This window comes from Aquarana catesbeiana, linkage group LG03 (genome assembly GCF_042186555.1).
Source record: "Aquarana catesbeiana isolate 2022-GZ linkage group LG03, ASM4218655v1, whole genome shotgun sequence".
Taxonomy (NCBI): Eukaryota; Metazoa; Chordata; class Amphibia; order Anura; family Ranidae; genus Aquarana; species Aquarana catesbeiana.
This window is the reverse complement of record NC_133326.1, coordinates 247,681,949-247,708,211: the sequence shown is the minus strand read 5'-3', so window position 1 is coordinate 247,708,211 and position 26,263 is coordinate 247,681,949. Positions and strand designations below refer to the sequence as shown.

At 43.3% G+C, this 26,263-nt stretch overlaps 2 protein-coding genes across 4 annotated transcripts in view; one reads left to right on the top strand and one right to left on the bottom strand.

The window, feature by feature from the left end:
• The window catches only part of IRAK4 (interleukin 1 receptor associated kinase 4), a 76,459-nt gene extending 66,292 nt beyond the window's left edge, over window positions 1–10,167 (bottom strand). The window contains exon 1 of the mRNA XM_073619946.1: window positions 9,959–10,167. The gene's annotated coding sequence lies outside the window, so the exon portion shown is untranslated. The remainder of the gene's footprint in view (window positions 1–9,958) is intronic.
• An 82-nt stretch (window positions 10,168–10,249) lies between these two features.
• The window catches only part of PUS7L (pseudouridine synthase 7 like), a 37,791-nt gene continuing 21,777 nt past the window's right edge, over window positions 10,250–26,263 (top strand). The window contains exons 1-2 of one of the 3 annotated variants that reach the window (XM_073619943.1): window positions 10,250–10,318; window positions 19,120–19,996. In XM_073619943.1, the coding sequence (XP_073476044.1) occupies window positions 19,123–19,996 (874 nt within the window). In that variant the 5' untranslated portion in view covers window positions 10,250–10,318; window positions 19,120–19,122. Of the gene's footprint in view, window positions 10,319–10,538; window positions 10,621–19,119; window positions 19,997–26,263 lie in introns of those variants that run through there. The other 2 variants (XM_073619945.1, XM_073619944.1) reach the window with 2 other exon arrangements.

Here is a 26,263-nt window from a genome sequence, read left to right as displayed (position 1 = left end):
ACAGATGCACTCCATAGAAGTCAGGAGTGCACCGCTATGGTAGTGGACCCTAGGACTGACTGCTGCGGGTTGGACCCTGGGAGGTTCAGGAAGCAGGTCTACTAGATCACTAACACAGATCCCAGTGGGAGCTAGAGCATAGATTCCCCAGGGCGCGGAGTCTAAGAGCCAGCAGGTGTTCACCAGAGCCTCTAGTGGTGAGGATGGACTGCGCTGCAGGCTAGATCCAGGTCGCGGCCCCCAGGGTCTCACAGCTCACACTCACGGTAGACTACAGGAGATAGAGGAGGAAAGCAGCAGGCTGGAACAACAAGGATAGTAAGGGGATAAGCCAAAGTCGGGGCGACTGGCAGACAAGGACAACAGAGTACACGCCAAAGGTTCTGGGTCACAGGCAAACAGGGATAGTCGGGGACACGCCAAAAGGTCAGGATCACGAGCAGACAGGAATAGCCGAGAACACACCAAGGTCGGTAACAGAGACAGAAACGTAGAGCACACGGCAAGCAGGAAACAGGAAGCCAAACACACAATGGTTGATCAGCAAGGTTGGCTTGCACTGCCCAGGTTAATATAGTGTTCCTAATTAGAGACCGGGGTGGAGCTATGCTAAGGGAAGATTATTTAAACAGTCAGGTGAGGGTGGCTGGCCTCTAAAGGTGAACACAGAAGGAAAGGTGAGCTGACAGACACAAATTACTTCATAACCATGACAAATATGCATATCATTTTTTTGTTCGACATGGGGATTATGGGTAAAATATTGTAGTTAAACATACCTAGTAACATATTTAACCCATCTCTGATAAGAATATGGGCATAAATATTGTTCTACATAAGGATTATGGGCAGAATATCATAGCTACACATCCTATGTAATACATTTGACCTGTTTCTCATAGGAATGTGGGTATAGTTATTGTTTTTTTTTTTTAGGGGGATTACGGGTGGAATATCATGTTTACACCTAACAATTAACATATTTAACCTATTTCTGATAATACGCACATCATTTTTTTTCTTCATGGGTGGAATGTCATGGTTAAACATACCTAGGAACATAGTTAACCAATTTCTGATAAGAAGATGGGTATAATCTTCTTATCAGAAGATCATGGAGAGAATATCATGATTACAAAATGTTTGATTGTCCCTCATTACAACTGAAAATAATTTTTACCAGGATGGAAAATATGAAGGGTTGATGTTTATTAAGTAGAGGTGCTTTTAGGAATGTCTGGGGCTTTTGAAAACAAAAGGGGTTTTATGGCAACCTAAACTTTACATTTTTTTATTCTTTTGCTAGAAAGTTTCTTAGAACCCCCCGGTTGGGTTCACACTGTTGTGAATTGGATGTGGAATTCCCCACATCTAATTCACATAGCAGAAGACTGTGACCGGCTGTCTATGAAGCCGGTTCACATATCTCTGGAGCGGCTCCGGTGCGAATTGCACTGGGGTCCTGTGCGTCTTCTGGTCCATTTCAGGTCCCAATTCAGCCAAAAATTTGGGCTGAATTCAGACCTGGAGCAGAGAATGGGGCACACCGGACCCCTGCTGTGAGCCGCTCCGGTGTGCAGTGCGAACCCAGCCTCAAATATTATATATTTTTTTAAAGCAGAGGCACTAGAGAATAAATTGCTGGGTGTTACAATTTTTATTTTATTTTTTTTTTATATTTTTTAACGAAAATTCTTGGGAACAAATATATTTTAATTTGCATTCATAAAAACACAATATAAAACCATATTTTTGATAAAATATAAAAGATAATGTTACGCAGAGTAAATAGATACCAAACATGTCATGGTTTAAAATAGCGCATGCCGGTGCAACGGCAACAAGCGGCGTAAATATTATTAGCCATAGGGAACGCTTTAAAAGCCTATACAGGTTACCACTTTAGATCTACACAGGAGGTCCAAGGCTAGAATTACTGTCCATGATCTGACGTTCGTAGTGATACCTCAGATGTGCGAGTTGATCGTTGCTTGCATGTGTGCATCACTGACGCGTGCATTTGCCTTTGTGCATGAGCATGCGGGATGGGGGTGCTTTAAATTATTTTATTTATTATTTGATTTTCTTTTACATTGTCGCTTTAAATTAAATAAAAATGTTATGACTTATTGCTGTTACAAAGAATGTAAACATGCCATGTGACAATAATAGGCAGTGACAGATACTCTTTATGGAGACCCCAGATCTCTCCTCTGCCCTTAAAACCATTTGATTACACCAAAATCAGTGTGATCAAATGCTTTCCATTTTTTAAAACCGGCGCCAGGGAAACCAAAGTAATGTATGCTAATCGCTTAATTTTTTCCAATATCATAGAGGCAGACAAAGCTTTGTCCGCCTCTCTGATCAGCTGGTTGAAGTGAGTGTCAGGACAGCCGCTGAAGGCAGCGGGAGAAGAGAGATGTCCCCTCCCCTGCTTGTAAAAGCAATCAAGTGGCTAGTTAGCTGCTTGGATTTCTTTTATAAGAGAGCCGACCGTCGGCTCTAAACCTTGCTGCTTTCAGGGGTAAATGACCAGAACTGCATGCCCTGGGTGTCGCGTTATAGGAATTGAACTTCCCTGCAAAGAAACACATTTGACCAGATTTTGATAAGAATATGGGTACAATTACTTTTATATATGGGTATTATGGAGGAAAATCTCATGCTTAAAAGGGATTGTAAACCCTCTCAAGGTTTTTCACCTTAATGCATGCTATGCATTAAGGTGAAAAACCTCCTGTGATGCAGCAGCCCCCCAGAGCCCTCCTTTTACTTACCTGAACCCAGTCTTTCCAGTGACAATGAGGAGCACACCAGCTCCAGACGGTGTCTTGGATCCTGACAGGGTAGATTGATAGCAGCGCTACCATTGGCTCCCGCTGCTTTCAAGCAAATCCAATGACGCGAGAGCCGGGGGGCCTGCTGTCTGTGTTAATGGATCTGATCTCAAGAAGAAAGAATTACTGCAAGATTACGTATAAGAATTATACTGCAACAAGTCCATAGTACTGCTGCCACTAAAAGAACAAATCAGGGGTTTCTCCCCATTCTTTCTAGTACACAAGGCATCAAGAGTTTTCCCTACTGTCTGGGTTTGAAGACATTGAATGTGTACATATGCAACAAAAAGTTCAAGATGGAGTCCGTGCAAACAGTCATGGTGAAAGTTCAGCACGAGGAGCGGTTAGAGTCAATCGACCTGGCTGACGTATACTTCCATATACCCATTGGTGTGTAACACCAGAGACATCAGAGATTTACAGTGACCGGCGGTCACTTCCAGTTCAGGTGTCTGCCATTTTTATAAATGACACAGCACCAAGAAACTTTTTGAACATTTTGTTGGCAGTAATTTGTCTTTGGGGATAAGGCTCTACCACTACTTGGACACTGTTTTGATTGTCACAAGTGTAAGTCAGGAACTGGCAATGCATCACAACCTTGTCCTAGAAATCCTTTTCAAAGTTCAGTCAATTAGTGAACAAACAGGAAAACGTTAACCTCTTCTTAATCTGTGAAGGATCTTGGAGTAGTTTTTCATGCCTGAATATGTCAAGTGGTTTTCCAAATGGCAAAATGAAAATCTGCAAATGAAGATTCATGGAGACAGCATTTAGGTCAGCGAGGGATTGCATTGTCCTCATTGTGACATTTAGCCATGTCCATTCCTGTGCTGCCTTGGGCCAGGTGGCACATGGGGGCTTTTCAATTTGCCTTCCTCAGTCAATGGGTTGTGTCATCTATGGCTCAGAAAGTCTTTGTGTCCGCACAAATTAGCAAGAACTGGAGTTTTGGACACCAGTGTGCCTCTTTTGTGACGTGCCTTTCAGCCCAGGAGATGGAATAATTCTGACGTCGGATGCCTGTCTGCCTCCAGTCTGAAGAGACAAGTGCAAGGCCATGGGAGCCTAGTGGAATGCAGATGCTCTGACTGACTTAAATTTAAGGCAGTTTTTTTCTAGCCTTTCAGGATCTTTCTCCAAGGGGCCTGAGTGAAGTTGGTGATTGACAACAAGACAGCAGTAGCTTAAATTGCCCACCAAGAAGGCACCAAGTCTCTGTCTTTTCCTGTTACTTTTTGTAACAAACTTTTCGCTGGACGGACAGGCAGTTCAAGGCAGTTTACTTACTGGGAAAGCAGGATCCGCTAACGGATAAGTTAAGCAAATTATTTTCTAACAGGCAGTGCCTCAACTACTACTGAATCGGCCAGAATAGAGGTGCAGGGATTCTCATCCGAGGTGGTTCAGACCTTGGCAAAGACCACCAGACCATGAACGCTACATATGAGGATATGAAAGAAGTTTGTGCTGTTTGTTTAGGAAAGTTTTCTCTCCTGTGTCTCCAGCTATAGACATTTTTACAATCGGCGCTTGAGGTTGGTATGGCATACAACTCCATTGAACAAATGCTTAATGCAGGCCGTTATCCATATACGACCAAGGAAATTCTTGTTCCCTTCACGGGACCTAGGCTTGGTTCTAAAAGCACTAGTACAGACATCCTTTGCTCCAATAGCTTAATTTCCATTGCGGTTCCCAGTGGTAAAACTAGCTCCTCTGTCAGCAGTTGCTTCAGACAGAAGAATGTTGGAAGTTATGTATATATATATATATATATATATATATATATATATATTTTTTTATTTTTTTCTCCAGCAAGAACTCGTCTATGTGGTCTTTTATTAAACGCTCCAGTACCTTTCCGACTATAGAAGTTAAACTAACAGGTCTATAGTTACCTGGTAAAGACTTTGATCCCTTTTTAAATATAGGCACCACGTTCACCCTGCGCCAATCCAGTGGTACTATTCCTGTCATTAATGAGTCCCTAAAAATTAGATACAATGGCTTTGAAATTACAGAGCTCAATTCTTTTAGGATCCGTGGGTGGATGCCATCTGGTCCAGGCGCTTTATCCACCTTTATTCTGTCTAAATAATTCTGGATCATATCACTTTTGAGCCATTGTGGATCATTCGGGTCTGTGTCACTGCCACCCCCATTATGGACATGAGCTCCCCAATGCTCTTTTGTATACACAGAGCTGAAGAAATTATTTAATAAATTTGCCTTCTCTTTGCCCCCAGTCACCCACTCTAGATTATTTTATAAAGGGCCTACATGCTCAGACCTGGCCTTTTTACTATTAATATATTTGAAGAATTTTTGGGGGTTTGTCCTACTATCTTTTGCAATCTGTCATTAATTTTGAATTTTTGCATCCTTGATTTCCTTTTTACATATTCTGTTAAATTATTTGTAACATTTAAACGACACTAGTGTTCCTTCATTTATATATTTTTTAAAAGCTCTTTTCTTATTGTTTATAGCTTCTTTAACTTTGGCCGTGAGCCACATAGGTTTTGTTTTTAGCCTTTTAAACTTATTGCCCATGGGAATATACTTTGCAGTGAGGTCCCAAACAGTCTTTTTAAAGAATTCCCATATCTGTTCTGTGTTTATCAATGCAAATATTCCCTCCCAGTCTAAATCCTGGAGAGCAGCCTGCAGTTGCAGCACTTTCCTGCAAAGATCCCTTGTGTGCCTTTTTACCAGAAATAGTGATACTACGTCCATCTCCAAGTGGTATCCAGTTTCCATGAAACCTGGGGGCAGTCCCTCCAAGCATTCACATAGGGTCACTGAGTACACAGCAGGAAGACTTCAGGTCCTTAGACAAGTTGCTAACCGTATAAATGCAAAGATCAAAGATGTGAGGAAAGTGGACAATCATTTCATTTTGGGTCATCCTCTATTGGCTCACTGGGGTGATTGGATTGGCATGCAGGAAGTAGGCCTTTCTGCTCAGGAACAGGGGCAAGCTCCTTTGACCTGAGGGGTGGCAGCCTTTGGGGCAGTTATGCCAGTATGTCAGTGAAGAGTATAGGAGAGATGGCTAGCCCTTCATTCAACTTTACAAGCTAGGCGTGCAGTCGGCAAGTTCTGCAAAATTTGGGACGAGACATATACATTACATTATTTTTTATTTGGCAGCATTTCTTTGAGTGTCAATGTTTCTTTTCATGTGTTCTCTCCCACCCATTTATTAAGGTATGGCCAGGAATACGGAAAATTTTTATCAAATACTAACCATAATTTTCCTTTCCTGGCCTGTCCTCACGTCAGCACAGGACTCCCTCCCATGTGGCCTGTCCCAGGCTAGGTTATCGAACACCTTAGTGGGGGAGGGGCTGTCTTTTATTTAGCTAGTAAGAGGTGGTCCTGTGGGCGCCAGATGAGACATTAACCCATTGTGTGCTGACATGAGGACGGGCCAGGAAATGAAAATTACGGTAAGTATTTGATCACACTGTATTTGCAGTCGTTCAAATGCAATTTTTTGGGAAAAATTACACTTTAATGCATTAAAAAAATGTGAAAGATTTTACACCGCGAGAATCGTGATCTTTTTAAGCTAAGCAAAAAAAATTGTGATTCTCATTTTGACCAGAATTGTGCAGCTCTAATAGACGCTAGAATGAAATGATGCCCATATGCCTATAAACATACATGTATAAACGCGCACAAATGTGTGTAAATACATGTCAGCTCCTTATAGAAAGATCCAGCAATGACTTTTATACGCCCGCGTCCATGTAGACTAAATCACATGAATGCTAAACACAGGGGTGTGGAATTTTTTTTAAAAAACTAAATCCGGGTCCCAATCTACTTGTCCCTCATGACAATCTACTTCCCCTAAAAAAAAACAAAAAAAACAAACGTATTTAACTGCTTCAATACTGGGCACTTTCATCCCCTTCCTACCCAGGCCAATTTTCAGCTTTCAGCGCTGTCACATTTTGAATGACAATTGCGCAGTCATGCACTGTACCCAAAAGAAATTTCTATACTTTTTTTCACACAAATAGAGCTTTCTTTTGGTGGTATTTAATCACCGATGGGATTTTTATTGTTTGCTAACTGAATGAAAAAGACCAAAAATTTTGAAAAAACAAGTTTTTCCATTTCAGTAATTTTTCTTCATAAATTTAGACCAAAATGAATAGCGCTACATTTCTTTGGTGATAATAACTCAAATCAGTGTATATTATTTAGGCTACTTTCACACAGAGGCGCTTTCAGGCATTTTAGCTCTTAAATAGGACCTGAAAAGCGCCTTTCATGCCTCCCCATTTGAAAGCCTGAGTGCTTTCACACTGGGGGGGTCCGCTTGCAGGACAAGAAAAAAAGTCCTGCAAGCAGCATTTTTGGGGCAGTGCGGGAGCGGTATACACCGCTCCCAAGATGCCCTGCCCATTGAAATGAATGGGCAGCGCCTGCAAAGCGCATCGGCAATGCCGCAACACAGGCTCTTTTAACCCTTTCTTTGGCTGCTAGTGGGGGTTAAAAGTAAAAGCACTGCTATAACAGCGGTAAAGCGCCGCTAAAACTAGTGTCGCTTTACCGCCAACGCCTGGCGCTAGGCAGTATGAAAGTACCCTTAGACTGTAGGAAAGTTTCTGAGGCCACAATGTATGGTATATATATATATATATATATATATATATATATATATATATATATATATATATATATATATATATATATATATATATATATATATATATATATATATATGAAAATTGATCAATCCTGATGTAGTGATGGCCCATCTAATTTCTTGAGGCCCGAAAACGCCACGCCAGGACAGTACAAATACACCCCCCCCCCTTCCCCCCCATGACCCCTTTTTGGAAATAAGACAGTCCAATGTATTTAGTAGGAGGCATGGCAAGTTTTTTATAGTTGTATTTTTTTGGTCACAGTTTTTTGGAAAATGAAGACATTAAAAGAAAAATGTTTTTTCACAATTTTTATATACTGTCACCAGTGCAGTACAGCATCATTATATAACTGGTGTGGCAGTGATCATGGACACTGACTGGTGACGATTATAATTTTTTTTCAATTTATTTTATTATTAATGACTTTTTTTGTTTGTTTACATACTTTTTTTAACAATTACCAGAGAAATACAGTGTTGCCATAGTGATACCGTACTACTCTGGTGAGGTGATCAGGATCTATTTATTTTACACACTATGATTGCTTATACCAATTTTACAGTTATAAGCAACCATTTTTTTTCTGAATGAAAATTATTCATTCAGCGTTTACTATTGTGATTAGCTGTGACAGGCCACAGCTAATCAAATGGTAGAGATGGGCTGTGATTGGCCCTGTCTTTTACCATGTGATCACTGTGACCATTCACAGAGCTCATCACAATAGTATACATTGAATGGCATGAATCACAGCCTTTCATTGTGTACAATTGTCATGTGATATGCTGTGATTGGTCACAGCGATCACATGGTAGCGGGCTGGTACAGTGATCTGACATTGGCTGTGTCTGGTGGACACAGCGGGTGACAGATCAGGCCAGAGTGTGGCCTGATCCTGGGAGGACGTCATATGGCTTCATCCCATGATAATAGGGCTCCCACCCAGCCATTATATTACAATAGCCTGGGTAGGATGGGGTTACATTTGTACTGTTTATATTTTTACACTGTCTCTCTCTTTTTTTTTTTTTTATTGCTATCACAAGAATTGTAAACATCCCTTGATATAACAATAAAGCATGACAGGTCCTCTTTATGGAGAAATTTGGGGTCTATAAGACCCCAGATCTCTCCTCTACCCTTGAAAGCATCAGATCAAAAAACAAAACAAAAACATTCATCTGATATTTTCCAAACAAATAAAAAAAATTGTTTACATCCGCCCTAAGGCTCCATTCACACTAGCGCGTTTTTTGATGCATTTTGCATTTTGCAGAAATGCACGGGAATTTTTTAACATGGGTTCCTATGGAACATGTTCACATCAATGCTTTTTTGTTTCTCTGCATTTTTGGAAAGGGTCGGGGACTTTTTTTCATGCAAAAAGCAGCGTTTTGCATGTAATGGATTTCAATGGACAAGCATCAAAAACGCAAGTGCACCGTTTTTTGCAGCGTTTTTTGCAGCGTTTTTGATGCGTTTTTGCCGTTTTCTTTTTTTAATTTTTTTTTTTTTAGACTGTAAAAAAAAAAAAAAACGCAAAACGCAAATCGCGGCAAAAACGCCGCAAAAACGCCGCAAAAACGCTGCTCAAAAACGTGGCAAGCATGAAAAAAAACCTCCAAAAACGCTCAAAAGCAACATGCATAGGTGTGAATCGAGCCTAAAGCGGAAGTTGATTCGCTCGACATGATATTGCTCCCGACCTCTCAGATCATAGAGATGAGGAAAGATGATCTGGTCAGCCTGTAACCGCAAGCCCAGGAAACACCAGCGAGTGGTGGTGGTGGTGGTGGATAAACATGATCTAGGTAAACAGCATACTTGTTTGTCATCTAGTCCTGCTTTCATTTAAAGAAGAGCTATAGGGAAAACTTTCTATTTTCATTTTGGATAGAGTAAGGGAGGGTTATAACCCCTGCCGGTTTTCTTTTTCCATCTGTGTCCCATTGGGGAGATTTCCCTTCAATTCCTGTCCCCTAGTCACAACAGGAAATGAGGGGGGAATCCCTCCAAAGTGAGGGAATTACAGGATTTGCTCACTTTAGTGGCACTTTGAACTATTCTCTCTTCTAGTCTAGTCGTCACAATTACATAGTGTCACCAGAACGTGTCCCCATTGGAAGATTCCCTCTATGTTCCTGTACTGGTGACAACTCAATATTTTGGAATTTCTTCCACTTTCAGTGAAACAGGACACATAGAGAGGGCTAATCTCCTTAGCACTGGCACAGACAGCAATAAAAACAGACAGGGGTTCTAATCCCTCTCCACTTCATCCAAAACTACAAAGTTTTAGTTATTTAGTTATATAGAGAAGAGAGTGGGCAGTCCCCTTTCTATTAGAGGAGGAAGTCTCATACAGGCCAGGCTGCCCATACCTGTCACTCATTTCGTATCATTAGCGCCCCCCACAGACATACATAGACCTTCCCTGGTACTCACCAATCACAGGCAGCCTATAGGGGGGACAGGGAGCTCCTCACTCACCAGCCCTGTGCCCGCACATCACACACTGACCTCCTCACCGATCACATTTCCGCCTCCTCTTCTGCTTTCACCACACTGGAAACTCCAACTAGTCCGTACACCCATCCGCCTGCACCCTTTGTGCGCCGCCTCACTTCCTATTCTATATACTATTCTATCCTATAAATAAGAGAAGTTTCGCTCACGTTTAACATGTACCTTTAAGAGGGCGTGTCTGAAAGATGGCTGTATGGCTGGCGATTGGTTGGTGCGGGAGGAGCGGGGAGTGATCTATAAGCAGGAAGTAGGTGATGCTCAGAGGATCCGTACAGTGAGGTTAGCCATGTGGATGAAAAGTGTGAGAGATGAATGTTAGGTGCTGAGGGAGAGGGATAGAGGGGCAGGTGGTGAGAGCAGTGCGCAGAGCTGTGCTCAGGACCGCTTTATTAGCTGCATTAAACCTCTAAGGCAGGGGTCTCAAACTGGAGGCCTTCCAGCTGTTGTTAAACTACAAGTCCCATGAGGCATTGCAAGGCTGACAGTTACAAACGTGACTCTCACAGGCAGAGGCATGATGGGACTTGTAGTTTTGCAACAGCTGGAGGGCCACCAGTTCAGCAGGCCACCCCTGCTCTAAGGTCAGCACAAGTCATACATGGGCACAGCTGGTCCTGAGCAGAAGTTGGGAGGATATTGTGATTTCTAATTATAGGGGGGCCCTAAATGCTGTCACATGGGGTAGGCAGAGTGGTGTCTCCCCTCAGAGGCAGGGTATTAGCCTACATTCATATTTGGCACTTTGTAAATGTGTGCAAAATCTTGTCTTTTTGTGCCATTTGCCCATGGACAACCCAATGCATGGCCAAGAAGTCCATACCTGACACCTTTTTTTAAAACCACTTCAACTCCCCCTTAATGACCAGGCCATTTTTTGTGATACGGCTCTGCATCGCTTTAACTAACAATTGCGCGGTCGTGTGACATTGTACCCAAAACAAAATTGATGTCCTTTTTTTTTCCCCCACAAATAGAGCTTTATTTTGGTGGTATTTGATCACCTCCTGCGGTTTTTACTTTTTGCGCTATAAGCAAAATAAGACCGATCATTTTGAAAAAAACAAAACAATATTTTTTACTTTTTGCTATAATATCCAAAAAAAATCAATAAAAAAAAAAAAAAAATTTCTTTATTAGTTTAGGCCGATATGTATTCTTTTACATATTTTTGGTAAACAAAATCGCAATAAGCATATATTGATTGGTTTGCGCAAAAGTTATCGCATCTACAAAATTGGGGATAGATTTATGGCATTTTTATTATTATTATTTTTTACTAGTACTGGCGCTGATCTGCGATTTTTTTTTTTTTTTTTTAAACCACTTACTTACTGGGCACTTAAACCCCCCTCCTGCCCAGACCAATTTTCAGCTTTCAGCGCTGTCGCACTTTGAATGACAATTGCGCGGTCATACAACACTGTACCCAAATGACATTTTTATCATTTTTTTCCCACAAATAGAGCTTTCTTTTGGTGGTATTTGATCACAGCTGGAATTTTTATTTTTTGCTAAACAAACAAAAAAAGATGGAAAGTTTTGAAAAAAAAAAATCGTGTTTCATAGTTTGTTATAAAATTTTGCAAACAGGTAATTTTTCTCCTTCATTGATATGCGCTGATGAGGCGGCACTGGTGGGCACTGATAGGTTGCACTAATCGGCAGTGATAGGCACAGTTAAGGCGGCAGTGATAGGCACAGTTAAGGCGGCAGTGATAGGCACAGTTAAGGCGGCAGTGATAGGCACAGTTAAGGCGGCAGTGATAGGCACAGTTAAGGCGGCACTGATGGGGACAGATAAGGTGGCACTGATAGGTACCACTGATGGGGGGCACTGATGGGCTGCGATGGGCGGCACTGGTAGGTGACACTGATGGGCACTGATAGGTGGCACTGATGTGCAGCACTGTTGTAGTGGCACTAATTGTGGGCGCTGATGGATGGCTCTGATGGGTGACACTGGTGGGTACTGGTAGGCGGCACTGCTCCTATTTCTAGGTGTCACTGGCAGGGCGCACAGATGATCGGCGTGATCGGGACTGATGTCCCTCTCACGGCCGCCGGTGATCGGCTTTTTTTTTCCTCCTCACGCTGTCAGTGCAAGGAGAAAAAATAGCCGATTACCGCCTCTGTTTACATCACATGATCAGCTGTCATTGGGTGACAGCTGATCATGTGGTAAGGGGTCGGGACCGACCCCTTACTCTGATCTGTGATCAGGCAAGTCTCATAAACGCCCTGATCACCAAGCTCGTGCATGGGACTACGTCAATAGACGTCGTCCCGGCAATGTAGGTCCGTGCTGTTGCCGTCATTTGGCAATAACACGGATCTGAAGAGGTTAAGCGGGATTGCGGCGAACAGATCGGACACTTTTGACACTTTTTTTGGGACCAGTGACACTTATACAGCGATCAGTGCTATAAAAATGCACTGATTACTGTATAACTGACACTGTCAGGGAAGGGGTTAACACTAGGGGGCGATCAAAGGGTTAAATGTGTTCCCTAGGGAAGTACTTTCTAACTGTGGGGGGGGGGGGGGGGACTGACAGGGAGTACAGAGAGATCGCTGTTCCTAATCACTAGGAACAGACAATCTCACTCTACTTCCCTGACAGAACGGGCATCTGCTTTGTTTACACTGACTGATCCCCATTCTGGTTCTCTGTGAAGCAAACGTTGGTGGCCGGCGGACATCAAGTCTGCCAGACCCACTGATTGGCTCCCCCACTAGCGAATGGGCATGCGGATCGCCGTGTACGCAGTCTGACGTACAATGGTGGTGATTCACACAGGAGAGCCAATCTGCCGCAGTACAACTGCAGTGGCTGGTCGGGAACCAGTTAAGTATTGAGCTTTACTTTTTAGTAACTGCGTTTGATGCACTTTTTTGAGTGAAAACCACACATACTTTTTTCTTTTTTTTTTTTTTTTACTGCGTTTGGCATGCCATTAGCAATGAAGCACGACATGCATTTTTTTGCATGTTTTGTAAATGCATATAAAATTGCGTGATTTGGAAAAGCTGGGAAAGCAGGAGGACTGTGTTCAGCACTCCATAGGAGTAGCATCCCAGGGGTGCCACGGTAGCACTATGGGTTTGGAACAGCACTATATGAAACTGCACTAGACCACAACACTAAGGGTCTTTTCTGCACTACACCTCATGGGCTAGGCCTTTTGGCAGAGACAGGGGCAATTTATGTTCCCAGGCTGCAAGACCAACCCATTGTGCACAACATTAATACTTTTTATCTACTCCCAAGATGCTACCGCGCTTAGGAGGAATTTCTCACTTTTAAGAAAAGCTGCTACTATAACATTTAAAATGAACACACAGAAAAGGAAAAAAAAACAAAGCGTATCCTCTAGGCAGCGCTATCCCATAAACACAATAATAATATTAACATACATAAAATCACCAAGTGATAAGTGAAATCAACAATCCATTATAAAGTGAAAATAGTACATTAAAGTGGAGTTCTGCTTTCCTCCCAGCAAAAAATGATACATACTGTAGCTGCTGGCTTTTAATATTAGGACACTTACCTGTCCTGGAATGCAGCAATGTTGGCACCCCAGCCAATGTTTCCACCTCGGATGCTGCTGCCGCCATTAGAGGTAAGGGAAACCCACCATGAAGCCTTTCGGCTTAACAGCTAGTTCCCTACTGTGTATGCGTGAAGCGCGCTGTGCTTTCTGAATGGCCCGGCGACGGGGGAAGGAAGAGGTGGGCCCTTCCGAGTGATCTTGCCATATCTTCATTTAAATCACTAGTAAAAAGGCTTGATTTCAATCCTAATTTTTAAAGAGCAACTGTCATCTCTGTCTCGTAGCGCCTCCTCCTCTGACCCACTGTTGACTCACCGGCAGTCCTATTCACTTTAATGGGACGGCTGGTGATGCAGCAGTGATACAACAAGGTGAGGGACATGGCAGCAGCAGGTGAGTGGATGCCCACTAACAGGCGTTGCCATGATGGATCTGAAATGACAGGTGTCTTTAAATGTAAGGACTCATTCTATACAGCCTCATGCTACATAACTAAGCTCCATTTCATGCTGAATAAACAAAACTATTAATGTATATTGAATAGAAAACTATCTTTAGATAGATTTTTTACTCCAAAAGCATTTTATTAAAATACATTTGATTAAAAAAAAATTGATTTTAATCAAATAAATCAAATTCTTTTTTTTTTTTAATTATCGATTTTTATCCACCCAGATGGGATAGCACTGACTGGAGGAAACTGTATTTAGTTTTTTCCTCTTTTTTTGTGAGTACCTTTTATTTACTCCCCACGTGTGTTTCACTGCATTTTTTTGTGTTTCTTTTACTCATGAATAGTAGGGTGTAGGTCTTCGGGCCTACCCTAAAGTTTGGAGGAGAATGTGTGGCCATCTAATCCCTTCCTCTCTTGCCTTGAGGGGGGAGAGCCTCCCACCCAGTACTCATTGGGCTTTTGGCTGATCATGAGGAGCAGGGTGCGCCAGGCCTTTTGGCTAGATGGATCTGAGTATGCCTTCCTCTTCAGGAAAGGACCAAAAGACACACCATAGTCAACTTTTTTTTGTGTGTGTGTGTGTGTATAGTGTTAAAAAAGAAGTCCAGCCTGAGCTCATTTGGCTGGTCTTCTCCTATGGGTCACAGGAGTGCAATTCGTTTTGCACTCCTGTGACCCATTTTCGGCAAAGAGTGGTCTGAAGTTCGCTCTCTGCTGACATCTCTGGAATCAGTCCAGGCACTGCGTCATCGTGACAATAAAGTCTGGATCCACCAGGTGCCTGGACGGATACCCGTTTCAGTCTCTCAGCGAGCCGCTGAGAGCCCGAGACGGCCGCTCCCCGCCCCTCCACAGCTCAGCGCTCCAGTGAGCGAGGAGGAGCAGAGAGGAGAGCTGCTGATTGACAGGCAGCAGGTCTACGCTCAGGGAGCTGAGAGAACCGAGCCATCGACAGTGTTCGATCGCTCGGTTCTCAGTGCAGAGACGCCGGGGGACAGATGCAGCATCGGTCTGATGCTGGATCCACCTAGGTAATTATGATGGGTTAAAAAAAAAAAACCCATACTTCTCTTTTAACATGCACTTTTTTGGTTCACTTTGGTGTTTTTTCTTTGCACACCACACCATAGGCTCAGGGAGGAAAAAAAACAGTCTAATGCCGGCATCTTTTCCCCAGCTCCTCCTGGTTGCTGGTCTGTGGCTATCCTGATTGGCTGGTGCGGAATTACCTCACTCCCATGCATGCATGGGATTCATTCATCCCTGGACACTAGCAAGTCTTCATTAAGTAAAAAGAAAAGATATCGCCTATAAGAAACACTTATATTTATAAAAATTTTTTACAAATTTCCAATGAAAGTTAAGCTGGCCATACACTGTTGAAAAAAAAATATATAATAGCCAATCAGTTGCAGCCTTTGTTCTCCACCTGGTTTTTCAGTAGAAGGATTTTGGGGTGAGGGGACTGACGGGGCCACCCAAAAAAAAGTCTGAAATTGCACAGTGAATGACCAGTTTTGGAGGCAATCACTTGACTGCTGGCTGTGCAGTTAATGGTCCTGCCTTTAGGATATGTCCACACCATCCTGCTGTGTTACATTGCAGCGGCCAGGTGCGGTGCAGTCTGGCCGGATCAGTGCAAGGCTGACATGCCGATCGCATTGTTCACTTTTTTTTTTTTTTTTTAACCAAACTCTATTGAAATGTCACAGAGACATTTTATAACGTTCAATTGGCCACTGCGTGGTGCAAGGCACTGAATTTCCTCACACTAAGCTGTGCTCAAAAAAAGTACTTTTTTTCACCTCACACCGCCCACACATCACTGCAACACAGTGGTGTGAACCAGGCAGATAAGGAGACAAGGCATTCCACCTTGTCATGTGGTGGAATTGCGCTATAATAGCCACCCAAATGAGTCCTACCGCATCTGGTGTGAATGTACCCTTATTTCAACAGTCTACTTCACATGGACGAACATACACAGACAGTGGCAAGAATCAGCAGATTCTTGCTGGGCTGATGGGTCATTGCGGCTGCTCAGCCTGTACAAAGCAATGGCAGGCTGATAGGAGGTGCAGTTGTCACACTACGAGTGGTTACCTGCAGTTAGGGACAGACATACACAGGTGGGTCCCTAGCTGCAGCTAACTGCTGGATGTTTATCTACAGTGGATATAAAAAGTCTACGCCCCTGTTAAAATGTCAGGTTTCTGTGATGTAAAAAAATGAGACAACGATAACATTTCAGAACCTTTTCCATTAATGTGACCTATAAACTGTACAACTCAGTTGAACAACAAACTGAAATCTTTTAGGTGGAGGGAAGTAAAAATAAAAAACTAAAATAATATGGTTGCATAAGTGTGCGCACCTTAAACTAATACTTTATTGAAGGACCTTTTGATTTTATTACAGCACTTTCTTTTTGGGTATGAGTCTATCTGCATGGCACATCTTGACTTGGCAATATTTGCCCACTCTTCTTTGCAGAAACACTCCAAATCTGTCCGATTGTGAGGGCATCTCCTGTGCACAGCCCTCTTCAGATCACCCCACAGATTTTCAATCGGACTCAGGTCTAGGCTCTGGCTGGGCCTTTCCAAAACTTTAATCTTCTTCTGGTGTAGCCATTCCTTTGTTGATTTGGATGTATGCTTTGGGTCGTTGTCATCATGAAAGATGAAGTTCCTCTTCATGTTCAGCTTTCTAGCAGAAGCCTGAAGGTTTTGTGCCAATATTGACTGGTATTTGGAACGGTTCGTAATTCCCTCTACCTTGACTAAGGCCCCTGTTCCAGCTGAAGAAAAACAGCCCCAAAGCATGACGCTGCCACCACAATGCTTCATGATGGGTATGGTGCTCTTTTAGTGATGTGCAGTGTTGTTTTTGGGCCAAACATATCTTTTTGAATTATGGCCAAAGAGTTCAACCTTTGTTTTCTCAGACCATAACACATTTTCCCACACGCTTTTGGGAGACTTCAGATGTGTTTTTAGCCGGGCTTGGATGTTTTTCTTTGTAAGAAAAGGCTTCGGTCTTGCCACTCTACCCCATAGCCCAGACATATGAAGAATAAGGGAGATTGTTGTCACATGTACCACACAGCCAGTACTTGCCAGATATTTCTGCAGCTCCTTTAGTGTTGCTGTAGGCCTCTTGGCAGCCTCCCTGACCATTTTTTTTTTCTCATCTTTTCATCAATTTTGGAGGGATGTCCAGTTCTTGGTAATGTCACTGTTGTGCTATATTTTCTCCACTTGATGATGACTGTCCTCACTGTGTTCCATGGTATATCTAAAGGAAATAAAGGAAAGAGAAAGGCGCCTCTATGTGCAGTGGTTAACAGATTTATTACAGGCATAATGGGATTAAAAACACTTTCAAGATAGTAAGAGGTCTTAGGAATATAATGATTTGTCCTCATGCAGATCGCTGTAAGCCTCGTCTGTGTGGGGGAGAGAGAGAGCCATCCTGCTGCTGTCAGACCTCTGACAAAGGAGCTGTGCATGCTTTGAAACGCGTTACCGCTTGATTCCAGAACCCGGGCCGCCTCATCGCATCTTCACCTCCACGCCAATCTACGTTACCAGGGACTCTGCAGCTTGCAGGACAGCTCTCACTCTCCCCCAGACAGATGAGGATTACAGCAAACCACATGAAGACAAATTATTATATGCCTAGACCTCCTACTATCTTGTAAGTGTTTTTAATCCCATTGTGCCTGTAATGTGTTAACCACTGCACTTAGAGGTGCCTTTCTCTTTCCTTTATGACCCTCCAGAGCTGCTTCTTCTCTACAAAGTGCTGCCTTCACTGCCATCTCTCCACTGCTACTAAGAACCGGATACCCAGCCTCACCAGAGTGCCCTCATCTCTCCCTCCTTTCATGGTATATCTAATGCCTTGGAAATTCTTTTGTACCCTTCTCCTGACTGATACATTTTAACAATGAGATCCCTCTGATGCTTTGGGAGCTCTCTGCGGACCATTTTTTTTGTAAGATGCGACTAAGAAAAAGGCAGGAAACACCTACTAGAACAGCTTATTTTTATTTAAGGTTAATCAGAGGCACTTTACATGATGGCAGGTGTGCACTGACTGCTATTTAACATGAGTTTGAACGTGACTGCTTCAAGCGGAGTTCCACCCAAATGTGGATCTTCCGCTCATCTGATTCCTCCCCCCCTCCAGTGCCACAATTGGCACCTTTCAGGGGGAGGGGGATGCAGATACCTGTATTAGACAGGTATCTGCTCCCGCTTCCGGGAATAGACTCCTGCGGAGTCACACACCCCCACCCAACCCCCCGCTGTCTCCTGGGAAACACACAGGTCCCAGGAGATAGCGGGGACCACTTAGAACACACAGCGCGACTTGCGCATGCGCAGTAGGGAACCGGGAAGTGAAGCCGCAACGCTTGCGCATGCGCATGCGCAGTAGGGAACCGGGAAGTGAAGCCGCAACGCTTCACTTCCTTATTCCCTCACTGAGAATGGCGGCGGCAGCAGCCACGAGCTGAGCTATTGCTCGGCTTTGGCTGCCGACATCACTGGACTCTTGGACAGGTAAGTCAGCAGTTGCAGTATTTGTAGCTGCTGGCTTTTAATAATTTTTTTTCAGGTGGACTCCCTCTTTAATTCTGAACACAGCGATACTCCCAGTTATAAAAGGGTGTGCACACTTATGCAACCACATTTATTTTTTACCCCCCCCAGTTTTTCAATTGAGTTGTACAGTTTATAGGTCACATTGAAGGTGGAAAAAGTTCTGAGATTATTTATCTTTGTCTCGTTTTTTTTACATCACAGAAACCTGACATTTTAACAGGGGTGTGTAGACTTTTTATATCCATTGTACAGTACATACAGGGATCATCGGACAATTCCGTCTCCTATCAACATATCATCGCTTTGCGTAGGCTGAATGGCCATAGCTGTCTGCAACAACCTGTCAGCTCATCTGCAATAATACTTTCTTTTGATGCTGCCATGCCTTTGTGAAGGATGCCTAAATGTATTCATTGTTTGCTATATTTGTGTGAACAATCTGCTTTTGCTTCTTTTTTTTAGATTATGCAAGAAGACAGATTCACAGATAAATTCATTGATTCTCTTTGTTATGTTAGTGATCATGTTGGTTTTTATGGAACTATCAAACATTCTCCAGCTGACTTTGTTGTAACAGAGATTGATGTCACTGGTCATCTGGTTACAGAGGGTCACATTAAAGAACCTGACCCCAAACTGAGAGAGAATGATAATGAACCTGAGTTTAAAAAACAGAAGACTGACCTAAGGGATGTTGAAGGTACCACCATATCAGGACAGGCTGAATGTAAAGATGAACCAGTGAGGGATAACGTGGACGATGTCACTGAGATCCTCAGTCCATTGGATTGTGAGAAAGGCTTACATAACTTACTTAAGCTTTTGTTGAGTATAGATGTGCAAAAAGCTTTAAACGACTTTGCCAACACGGTAAAATCTTCTTTTGAATCCCAAGTTAAAAGCTGTGAGTCAAGTGAACTTTCTTTGGGCCTCTTTTCCAGTAAAGATGACAGAGCCACCATTCACAGTGCTGTGCGACAGACATTCCCAGTCCTGGTAACTTTCACCAAAAACACAGAGCTCTTAGTTAAACCAAACCTGGATTACCAAGAGCTTTCTCGACTGACATCTGAAGAGGAAGCAGGCAAATTCTTTACATTTTTAGACGCAAAAGTCAAAAACTCTACGTTTACATTTCAACCAGATGTGAGTAAAGAACACAGGACATCTGTGCATCATTTCATCAGCAGGAAATTTGGGAAGTTAGTAGAAACCAAATCATTTTCAGAGAAAGACATTGATGGAGTGCAAAAAGCCTCTGTAACTGTGAGGTTCAGAGAGAAAAAGAGCTCCTCCGGGAAGAGGCAGAGAACAGACGGGCACTCTGAAATATATACAGGTAGGAATGAATCTGTTCCTGTCACGTCACACAGGAAGTTTTGATAGCTGGGTACAATTACAGCATGAGTATATGTCTCTCATTCTGCGAGTGTTGTCCATAAATGGATGTACTGTATAAGGAAGTCCCAAAATTATTAAACGCACCTCTGATGTTCAGTATTGTCAGTGTTTTAAAAATTAGAATTTAAAACTGTAAACCCATATGTGGATTTTCTGTCCAAGTACCCCCAAATATCGTGTGTATGTATGATGGTGGAACTAAATTCCCTCTGTTTAATATTCCCTCCTGTATGAGCATAAGAAAAAAAAAAACATGCTTATTGAAGTTCACGTTATGACACTCTTTTACTCTCCATCACCGCTATCTTGAGAATCTTCCTCATAGAAACTTCTTGTTATGCACTCTATGGGTCTCTGCACGTATGCAGGCAAGTCACAGGTCTTAGGTCTGAAATACTTGGAAGTGAAGGGTGGGGAGCCATATGTCATCCTCACCTAGGCGAGGATTCAGGAGGTGGTGGGCAGCTTTTGTTTAAAAAAACAAAAAAAAACTCACTGATATTGTGTAAGGGGGAGGGAGCAACTGAGACAAGGGTAATCTGATGGGTAAAGCACGGTACACACAGCCAAGCATCGGCCAAAATTCGCTGGTACTGTAGAAACCGGCCCACATTCAGCCCGTGTGTACAGATCCTTGTGCGACAGAATCCAATCTCACAACTGGCTTCTATCAAACGAGCATGCTGGAAAACCAGCAGCAGATCGGCATCTGATCAGCGTTGGCAACCAATGGCTGCGAGCTTTGACCGGTGTGTTCCGGGCCTGGGGATGGGTCCCCTGTCAGAACACAATAGCTCAGCTGGGAGATCGCCGTACTAACATCACATAGTATGAGTTCCTCCATTTTTTTTTTTTTCCGTTCAGACCACTGGGTTGAACGAACAAAAAACTTACTGTGTGTACCATGTTTAAATATCCACTTTAAATATACCGGTATTATATCCTCAATGTTGCCTGGAACTTGTCTAAAGGTTGCATTCTTCACATCCATTTCCCACTTCGTACATATACAGTAGAATTATTTATGTTACAACAATACTTAAAGGGAGAGAATTATTGTACATGAAGAGTGGTTCAGTTGGATTTATACGGTACCTTTATAACTAGAAACTTTATAAGTAGAAAAATCAGTAATGACTGTAAATATTTTCTTACATCACAACATTGCCAAAATTATAATTACTACTGGCTATTGTAGTAAAATGTTGATTAGGGTATTGATTCAGGTGCTAATGAAGAGTTATTGAAGAGTATTTTCCCTTAACGTCTTTCAGGACATCACTTGAGAGGGTGACTCCTCCCCTTGCAAACAGGAAACACCTCTTCCACCAAACTTTAAAAGGAGGCTCCTTTCCACACATTGTTTGTGTTTCCTCCGGAGGGAACACTTCGTGGGGAAGTCAGGGCTCTCAGGTGCTGTCCTGAGAGCTCAGGTTTCCTGTATTTTCGCCAAATGCTTTTTTACTTCATGAGAGCTGTTCCTCCCATTCCACAGCTGATGGTAGGTGCTGCTGGCTGGGCTCCCTCTCCCTCTTCATCTGGGCTCAGGGTGTGTCTGACTGTCGTGGGCATCACTCCTAGGCGGCGGCAAGGCAGGCGTTTTTTTTCTTCAGTCCACCGCCTGTTGCTTATTTCACCACCGTCATCTTGGGGATGGCAACGGTGCTCCATCCGCCGGAAGTGAGGCATCCGGGAAGGGGGTGGCGCCCACGGAACAGGCGTACGGCGTCATTTCCGCCAGAAATCGCAGAGGGAAAGGGGAGGAACGGGGCCGGTGCTTATTTAGCGGTTCCGGACTGGCGCTGGTGGAGTCCGGAACCGGCATTTTAGCCACATAACACACACAGCAAGCGCTCCTCGAATCGATGGCAGCAGCGAGTGGGACAGTCACAGGAATAAGCAAGGCCCAGTTAAGGGGCAGTTGTATACTGTCTTCCTTGTACTGTGGTCTCTCTCTCTCACTGGGATGGTTTCTTCTTTTTGTCTCATGGCAGGCCAAGAGCTCTGATCCAGTGGCAAAAAGGAAATGCCCTTCATGTAAATCTAAACTACCTGAAGCATGGAAGAAGACTTTGTCAAGCCTGCATTGATTCGCTAGTTAAAGAAGAAGCTTCTTCCGCTTGAACTTGATGCGACTATTCAATCATTTCGCTCTTCTCTAGCAAACCCATCCCTGAGTCAGCCAACTACCTCACAGTCCTCTCAAGGCTCACTTATAATCCCTACGGTGGAGACTGAGGCATCTCCTTCCCCCTCTCATCTGGAGAGGAATCTGATGAGGGGGAGGAACGAGAAAATTTACCTTCAAAATTTAAATTGTCTTTAGGACAGGTAGATGACATGTTAAAAGCAAACTATACCACACTGGGTCTAGAAGAGGAAAGAAAGGAGTTATCTCTGCATGACAAAATGTATGCAGGGCGAACACAAAAATCGCAATTTCCCAGTACACTCAGTTATTTCTGAGACTATTAAGAAAGAGTGGACAGAGCCAGAGAGAAAACCTTTCTTTCCCAAAGCCTTAAAAAGGCGTTTCCCTTTTGATGACGATCCAGCAGCGGTTTGGAATAAAAAAACCCAAACTAGATGCCGCGTTTTCCCAAGTCTCGAGGTCAACAGATTTGGCATTCGAGGACATGGGAGTGTTAAGAGATCCCATGGACAAAAGGATGGATCAGCTACTTAAAAGGGCTTGGCAATCCATCATGGGAAATCTTAAACCTGCTATGGCGACTACTGTGGTATCCAGAAATATGGAGTTCTGGTTAGATCAACTTAAGGCCCATATTTCAGCAGACTCACCAAAACAAGAAATTTTGGATTCATTTTCGACTCTGTCAGCCGCTGTCACCTTTTTTTCTGATGCCTCAGTGGAATCAATGAAAATAACAGCTAGATCTGCAGCCTTAGCTAACTCGGCCAGAAGGGCCCTGTGGTTGAAAACTTGGCCGGGGGACGCGGCATCCAAAAACAAGCTGTGTGGGATACCGTTCCAGAGAGACTTGCTTTTTGGTCCTGACTTAGATGCGGTTCTAGATAGAACAGCTGATAAAAAGAAGTCTTTCCCTATCAAAAAGAAAAAACAGCCAGTTAAACATTTTTTTCGTTCCCAAAGAGCTCAAGAACAAACCAAACCCCAAGAGAAAAGGAAAAATTGGGCATCGCAGAAGGGAAAGGGAAAAGGAAATATCCTTTTACATCCTCCTGCAGCCTCCGGTAAAACGCAATGACTTGTGCGTACCAGTGGGGGGAAGGCTTCAAAGTTTCCTTCCCCTTTGGGCCAGCATGACAGAATATCAATATGTTTTAGACATGCTGTCCCAAGGTTACAGGATAGTTTTCGGATCGCCCGCCAGTAAGATTCTTTGTAACAAACTTACCAAGGGATCTAACAAAGGCTCTGGCCATGAAGAACCTTTTAAAGGATCTGAAGCACCAGAGGGTCGTGATACCAGTATCCCCAGAAGAACAGGGTCAGGGCTTCTATTCACACATATTTCTGATAAGAAAACCATCCAGAAACTTCCAGCTTATCCTCAACCTAAAACCCCTGAACAACTCGGTCCTATACAAAAAGTTTTGTATGGACTCAATTTTCACAGTCAGGAACATTCTGACGAAAGAGTGTTTTATGGCATCAATTGATCTGAGGAATGCTTACCTTCATGTTCCTGTAGCACCCCAGAATATGGGCAAAGAGATTATACATCTTCAGTTCAGGGCCCTTCCCTTCGGCCTGTCGTCAGCTCCTCGTATTTTTACGAAAGTAATGGCGGAAGCTCTTGCCCCTCTTCGACTCCGGGGGATTGCGGTAATTCCATATCTGGACGACCTCCTCTTTTTTACCCCATCCAGGGAAAAGTTGCAGAAGGATCTGAACAGAGCCCGCAGTCATTTGGAGTCACTAGGGTGGATAGTGAATGTTCAGAAATCGAATTTCATTCAAGCTCAGCAAGTACTTTTTCTGGGTTACTTGATAAATTCGGTAGAGCAAAAGATTTTTCTCCCAGAAGAGAAAAAGATCAAGGTTCAAAAGGTAATAACGACACTACAAACAAATCAACTGATTTCAGTCCGAAAGGTTATGTCGGCTCTGGGGACATTAACCTCTTCTATGCCAGCCATCCAATGGGCAAGGCTGCATTTCAGGGCTCTCCAGAGGTTCCTTCTAAGAACATGGAACCACAGGACAGAGAGTTTGGATACAAAAATAAAGATCCCCACCAGAGTCAAACGTTCACCTTCGTGGTGGAATAGTCATGTGGTACTGCAACGAGGTCTTCTTTGGTCTTTTCTGACCGGAAAAGTGGTCACAACAGACGCCAGTTTGCAGGGATGGAGGGCCCACGTGGGTCAGGCCTTAGCACAGGGAACATGGTCCCAGTTTGAGGCCCAAAAATCCTCAAATTGGAGAGAGCTAAAAGCGGTTTCCCTAGCATTAGCTTTCTTCTCTCAAAACTTCATAGGTTGCCATGTCCAGATTTTGTCGGACAATGCCACTACCATAGCCTACCTGAACAAACAGGGAGGCACAAGAAGCAGGGCCCTTCACTTACTGTCAGTAGAGATTCTGGAGTGGGCAGAGAACCACTTACTATCTCTATCCGCAGTCCATCTCAAAGGCACATTAAATGAAGTAGTAGTTCAGGAGTCAGAGTGGAGTCTGAACAGGGAGGTGTTTGCATTAATCACCAGTACTTGGGGCCTTCTGCATGTAGACCTGTTTGCTTCAAGACAAAACGCGCAGCTCCTGCAATTTTTTTCCCTTCAGAGAGACGACTGCTCTCAGGGGATAGATGCTCTGGCACATCCGTGGGATTTTCACCTAGGATATGCTTTTCCTCCATTCTGGTTAATCCCACTAGTGTTGAGAAAGATACTGAAAGAGAGAGTATCAATAATTTTGATTACTCCATATTGGCCAAAGAGAGCTTGGTTTTCCACGATTCTTCAGTTGGCAATCAAACCATGTTGGCATCTTCTGCTCAGTCAGGATCTGTTGTTTCAAGGGATCATCCAGTGCATCATCCAGATGTGGGCAGGTTAAAGCTTACTGCCTGGTATCTGAGGAGCAATTAATGAGAAGCAAAGGCTTTTCAGAACATTTGACTACTACGTTGCTTTCCAGTAGGAAAAAGGTAACCAGGGATATTTACGCCAAAGTATGGAAAGTCTGTTTCTTTCTGTCATTCAGAACATAGGGATGTTAAAGACCTAGTTTTAGTGCTGGAGTTTTTGCAAAAAGGTGCAGACAATGATCTTGCGGTCAGCACTCTTAAAGTGCAGGTGGCCGCTTTGGGAGTTTATCTGGAGAGATCCTTATCTTCAGAAACTCTGATCATGAGATTTTTCAAAGCACTTTCCAGGTCTAGACCGGTCCCGGTGAGGCATTTCCCATATTGGGATCTCTCGGTAGTTCTGCAAGCTCTGGCAAAAGAACCATTTGAGCCTTTACAGGCCATATCCCTAAAGAATTTAACTTTGAAAACTGTTTTTCTGGTCGCAATTACTTCAGCAAAAAGAATTGGTGAACTGCACGCCCTATCAGTAAAAGAGCCTTTCTTGTCAGTTTTTCCATATAGGGTTGTCCTTAAAGTAGATCCAGGGTTTTTGCCAAAAGTGGCAAGCTTTAGTAACAGGTCTCAGAAGATTATTCTCCCAACATTTTGTGCTAACCCTTCGGGTAAAAAGGAAGAGCAGTTTCACAACTTGGACGTAAGACGTATCCTATTACACTATTTGGAAGTAAAAGGATGGTTTAGAGCTTCAGATTCATTATTTGTTCTTTTTTCTGGAAACAAAAAAGGCCACCAAGCATCAAAAGGATCATTGGCTAGATGGCTTAAGACAGCTATTTCTACAGCCTATTCTCAAATGGGTTTATCTTCCCCGCTGGGAATTAGGGCTCATTCAAAAAGGGCCCAGGCCACTACATGGGCAGAAAGAGCTGGTGCCACCCCAGATCAGATTTGTAAGGCGGCTACATGGTCAGGTTACTTAACGTTTGTCCGTCATTACAGACTGGATCTCCTTCAGCAGGGGATCAGGCTTTTGGCAGAAAGGTTCTGCAGGCTGTGGTCCCTCCCTAGGGGGGTAAGTCTCTATTATCCTCTCAAGTGCTGTCCTGAAAGACATTAAGGAAAAATTCAAGTTAGACTTACCGGTAACTTATTTTCCAAGAGTCTTTCAGGACAGCAGCATCCCG